Source organism: Musa acuminata, chromosome BXJ3-5 (assembly GCF_036884655.1).
Source record: "Musa acuminata AAA Group cultivar baxijiao chromosome BXJ3-5, Cavendish_Baxijiao_AAA, whole genome shotgun sequence".
In the NCBI taxonomy this organism is placed as follows: Eukaryota; Viridiplantae; Streptophyta; class Magnoliopsida; order Zingiberales; family Musaceae; genus Musa; species Musa acuminata.
This window is the reverse complement of record NC_088353.1, coordinates 29,427,023-29,432,524: the sequence shown is the minus strand read 5'-3', so window position 1 is coordinate 29,432,524 and position 5,502 is coordinate 29,427,023. Positions and strand designations below refer to the sequence as shown.

The 5,502-nt window shown below is 43.4% G+C and overlaps 1 protein-coding gene across 1 annotated transcript; it reads right to left on the bottom strand.

Annotated features, from left to right (window-relative positions):
- Positions 1–3,403: 3,403 nt before the first annotated feature.
- Positions 3,404–5,180, bottom strand: LOC103985131 (U-box domain-containing protein 4). Its single transcript, XM_009402752.3, has 2 exons — positions 4,026–5,180; positions 3,404–3,916 (listed from the first exon to the last, which is right to left on the bottom strand). The coding sequence occupies exons 1-2, from the start codon at positions 5,040–5,042 to the stop codon at positions 3,857–3,859; spliced, it is 1,077 nt and encodes a 358-aa protein (XP_009401027.3). The 5' UTR covers positions 5,043–5,180; the 3' UTR covers positions 3,404–3,856.
- Between the last annotated feature and the right edge of the window lie 322 nt (positions 5,181–5,502).

Below are 5,502 nucleotides of genomic sequence, written 5' to 3'. Positions count from 1 at the left end.
AGATGACCAGTCCATCTATTTGTGCTGGCTTCATTCTCTTGAAGTATGCAGGCGTCTTTTTGCCGACAACCACTACACGCAGGCTGTCCCACAAGAACAGTTTGTCATCAACTACACAAAAATTGTTTCTTGATGTTCTTAAGAAAGTAGGCGAGGTGATTTATTTGATGCGAGTTCCTTGACTTTTGTACCTATTATCTATCCTTTGAAATCTCTATTATTTGATAAAGAAATGTTAGACTTACTACGTGAAAAGAATCCGACGTCGATTCATTGATCATGATGTTCTTCAGATTGATTATTCTCGTCATATTTTGCTTGTTTTTCAACATGTACATCGTAAATATTCGAGAGTTTTATATGAAATTTATCAAAAATTTCTCTTTTGTATCTAAATTCTCGAAGTTTTCTTTCATGGTAGTAGTTCATCAGTCGATGTTTTAATTAATAATTGTATGCTGTATTTTCCTCTATTTGGGTATTTTGCACTTAGTGGTATACTTTTTGAACTTTGTCAAGTTATTGTGCACTTAGATTTCGTTCATACATCTAACATTACCTGGCATCCTTTTGAACTTTGTCAACTTAGGTTTGGATAAACTTTTTTCTGTCCTGCATGCAGAAATAAATCTCTTGGGGTGAGAGCAAAACAGAAAAAATGCAGAACTCGATTGAGCCATGAAAGATCCATTTCTTCACGGTGGCTCTCAAAAATTGAGGTGAAATCCAATGATACCAACATGGCATGTCTGCATCATCGTTTATATTCTACAAATGTTGGCATCGAAACCAAGTTTTTATTTTTATGCTTCGCAACAAGTAATTATCTTTTTTGAATATTGGGATTGTCAACAAATATCCTAAAACAACGTCAGTATTACTACCCATCAACTCCAATAAAAAAAATACCATAGCTCTGATGATATCACTTGTTGAGAAATAGATCAAGAAACAAGAGAAGAAAGATACTCAAACATTGATAATCTAAATGTTATGGATAAAAGAAAAATGATTAAAGAACCATAAGAGCTACGTAACACATCTACTATTGTTTTCTCGATTTGATAAACCTATAAAGAGCATATTATACACTTTTGGGCTAAACCCGTGAAAACTCCTCAATAGTTTACAACTCATTCTTTATCTAGTTTAAAGACACAATCTCATAGTCTCCTAAATAGAACTCAACCTAATAATCTTTTAATTAATTTATGTCCCATGATACTATGGACTAACATTATCTCTAATGAAATATCATGTCTGTATATAGTCTTTGTTGTTGCGTTGGTAAATATTTTAGGATTTTTTTGGAGCTAGTGTACCATTAGAAGATGAGGAATCCTGGAAAAGACTTCTTGTAAATGAAAAAAAATTAAAAATAAAATTTAATTCTTTTATAAATATCTCATGTATATCAAAGTTTTGATTGAGAGGGAAGATGTGAGTAAATACTATCAAGTTTCTCTCTATGACGTCTATATAAGTTAAAAGAAAAGATATAAGAAATTTTTCGGGATTTATATGAAAAGATGTATAGATTTCACATAAAAATTTTAATTTTAATTTTTTATCTATAGGAAGTAGCAAATCATGTTAATCTTATATTGATATTTTGTTGTGTAATTTTTTTGTTTGAGAGATACTGTCTCCCCCAACATTTGTTTTCTTCCAAACAGAAGATGATCACAATTTCCTCCATGACTGCAGTCATGTAAGAAATACGCTGACCTGGCCATATGATGCATCATACTATGACATGCATGAAATGGGTGTCATCACATTCGCATGCATGAACGGGGAGCACAGCTATTCTGACATTCCTATGGTGTGTCCCTTGGAGTTGGTCTCCAGTGTCTACAAGGAGTCGGATGACAACAATGTGAGCTTTTCATGTTGTGTATGAACGTTCCCGTGTCCACGTTCATGCCCGACACAGAGTTTAGACTAATTATTTGCATGTCCGTTACTTCAATGCCATCCCACGCCAAATGCTGAGAAGCTCAGATACGGATTGGCCCATGGGACAAAAAGTTGGAGTTGAGTGTAGCAAGAGATTTGGGCCTTGTAACGCAAATTAGCATTTATTAGGATGCAATTTCTATTAATGCATTAAGACTTGATGGCATCTTATCAGCAACTGATGTAAGTAATAACACATCACTGTTCATACTCCGTGGGTAGGTCGTAGTAATCAATGGTGAACGAAGGCATCATCGTGCTGCACTGTCAAGTGCACCTAAAACATTAAGATCTTAAAGAGGAAACTTGTTTATTTCTTAGCTGATTCTGGGTGGCACAAAGATTATCCAGAAAGAATAAAGAGAGCAGCTCTTCTTTTTCATATCTATATTATCTTGCAATGGAAAATTTCTGCATCAATATGAGATCACATTTAACGACGCTTACAAGAGCAGTTCAGTTCTACTTGTTGAAAAAAATAAATGATAAAAAAAATTATTAAAAAAATTAAAAAAACTTTATTGAAGAAACTTGAATGCATTAACATATCCCTCCTCTATTTATATATATTAAGAGGGAGAATTTCCCTCAACAGAATATAAAGATTTCCTTGTATAATTGAAAAAATCTTATCTATACGATGTTATACAATAATATCTTCAATTTATATTTACTCGACGTCTATATGTCAAATTCCTTCAAGGAAACAACTAAAAGAAAAGATTACTGAAATATTTTTGAAATCAAATTATATTCTATTATATGATTCTTTTCTTGTTAAAATACTGGTTAATTGAGCAACCACATGATGAGTGGGGAAAACTTCTCTCCTATCAAATATGCTTCCAATCATATTTGATTCGAATGATATATTTCATTTGAATTTGATATTGACATGACAAACATCGACAAATTTTAATTATTAAGATACAAGAATCATGTTTCTGGGTAACACGAGTGTTTTAGTTCCCCAGGTTACATTGTTCCCTTTTTTTTTCTTTTTATCCACCAGGTTATTTTGTTCTCTTCTGCTACTTTGCTTCACCAACCCATTCAGAACCACATAAGTGGGGCAATGTTAAGGTGAAGTCATGATGAGACACCAAAGGCCACCATTAACTGTATCCTTGTTGGAAAGGATCACCGGTTTGATCATAAAATATAACCCTGAGGTCACTGTTCACCGCACCATCACCCAAATGCAAAATCCAAGTGCAACTGTGTCTCCAATAAACGAAGAGAGGAGGAAGACGATCAGAGAACAAAATGGAAGGACTGAAGACACATAGCATGCCACGTTTTAACACTTGGAAGCAACTGTCTTCTGCCATCACTCCATTCCTCAGCCGACAAGGGCGTGTCGCACACCACGTTGCCTTGCCGCAACCAGATTCCTCGGTCCATCAAAAAATTGTAATAAGATCAACACCATGTTACACACACATGAAACAATAACATCTGGCCATTAAAAACCACAACGAGCCTCACACACGTTCTCACCTTCATTTACAAACATTTTCGATATATTTGCCAGAATGACAGTCCTACACATACACATGGATGGTTTGGTCACGATCTCCATGGTAGCACTTGGAAAGCAAACCCACACCACCATATCACATGCCCACATGCTTCTCCACTCTGCAACCATCCTACAATCATCTTTTCTGGCTGCTTTTGCATAAACGCTACGTCTCTACGCGCCACAACAAGCCATTTCCCTCCCCGCCTCCCCAATTCTTATATTGCATTTGCTCTTCTTTCTGCTCCAAAACACACCCAAAAAGAGACGTAAAAGGATCTTTCTCTCTTCGTCGCTTTTGGAAATGTACACTCACTCACAGCCACATATTTACATTGGGTCCATCGCAGGCCTTGGAATCCCGCCACGTGTCCGTTAATAGTGTGACACGTCGGCCGTCCTCGGTTGCCGCAGTAGCTCAATCAACGCCTCCGCCTGTTTTGCTTTCGAGTTCAATTATTTATATTAAAAAATGTATAAACATAAGTAAAGTTGGTGCTGACGTGGGAGACAGAGGTGGGATCACCATAGACGGTAAGATTACCTTCTCCTTGGCTTTCTTGGTGCCGGACTGGGAGAGGGCGACGAGAGGAGGGATGGCGCCCTCGTGGGCGACCATCTTGCGGTAGATGGCGCTCTCCCGGCAGATCTCGAAGAGGGAGCGGACGGCGATCTCCTTCTGCCGTGGCGTGCCCGTCTCTACCATCTCCACCAGCACGGGAACACCGTACTCCTCCACCGCCGCCGCTCGGCCCTCCGCCACCTCCACCACCGCGTGCAGCACGTACGCCGCTTTATCGACCATCCCGGATTCCGGGTCGGCCATCAGGTCCAGCAGCGGCCGGACAATCCCAGCCTCGACGGCCCGGATTTTGTTCTCGCGGGAAGCAAGCAGTGTGAAGAGGGCGGTGGCGGCGTCCTTCTTCCCGCGGGGAGCGCTGGACTCGAGGAGGGCCACGAGGGGCGGGATAGCACCGTAGCGGCCGATGGCGGCGCGGAGGTCGTCGAGCTGGGCGAGGCGGACGAGGGCGCAGGCGGCGTTCTCGCGGGCGGCGGGGGTGCCGGTGCGGAGTGCGCGAACGAGGGGTCGGATGGCGCCGGCGGCGGCGATCAGGGTCTTGTTCTCCTCGCAAAGGGAGAGGTTCAGAATGGCGGTTACGCCGTGCTCCTGCAGCAGGGGGTCAGGGTGGGAGAGCAGCGCGACGAGGGGGCCGACCGCGCCGGCGGCGACGATGCGCAGCCGGTTCTCGGGGTTGTGCTTCGCGAGGAGGCGGAGCTCCATGGCGGCGCGTCGCTGGGACTCGACGGTGGCGGCCGGGGACTCAAGGTCGGAGATGAGCCCGCGCACCACCTCGTCCGAGTAATCAGCGGCGCAGGCAACAAGGAGCCGCTGCAGGCCGCCTCCGCCAGAGGAGGACGAGGAGGAAGATGTGGGAGATCCGTAGGAGGGGAACTCGCCGGAACGATCGCTGTTGCAGTCGCTGAAAGCGCCGGAGGAGTCGCCGCCGTCGCTGTAGCTCCGCCCCATGTACCGGTAGTTCGAGGGGATGCCCATCTCCATCTCAATCCGATTCGATTCGGCCCACTCTCGTTCCAATTCAATCAAATAACCGCAGAAGAAAACCCGAAAGTTTCTGTTGGGAGGGCCAGCGATGGGAGCCGTCGCTTTGCGTCCGAGAGGAGCAAAACTTCAAGGGGGAAGGAGGCAAATAAAAGGGGACCGCACGTGGGAAGCACGTGAAAGCAGTTCAGGCTGAGCGGCGTGCGCACGTGGACTGGCCCGACGCGTGTGGCGTCGGTTTCCGGTCATCGATGGAGTGAGAAGACAGCGACCGCACGACCACCTTCCTATCTCTCCGTCTGTCTCACAGGTGCGAAAAGTTATCCACCCACTCTGGTACTTACCGCTCCACGCTTGCCATTGCTTCTGATTTCGATTCATGTTACTTCATCTTTGCTAGCGTTGATCACCAAATGGTCCCCAAAACACAAAGATTTAGTAGGTAAGGAGTATAGCTCAC

Excerpts from the sequence above, each read along its gene's own strand:
- LOC103985131 (XM_009402752.3), bottom strand. The coding sequence starts at position 5,042 with ATGGAGATGGGCATCCCCTCGAACTACCGGTACATGGGGCGGAGCTAC. Across the intron at positions 3,917-4,025 it reads CCAAGAAAGCCAAGGAGAAG|GCGGAGGCGTTGATTGAGCT; the intron begins GTAATCTTACCG and ends AAAGCAAAACAG.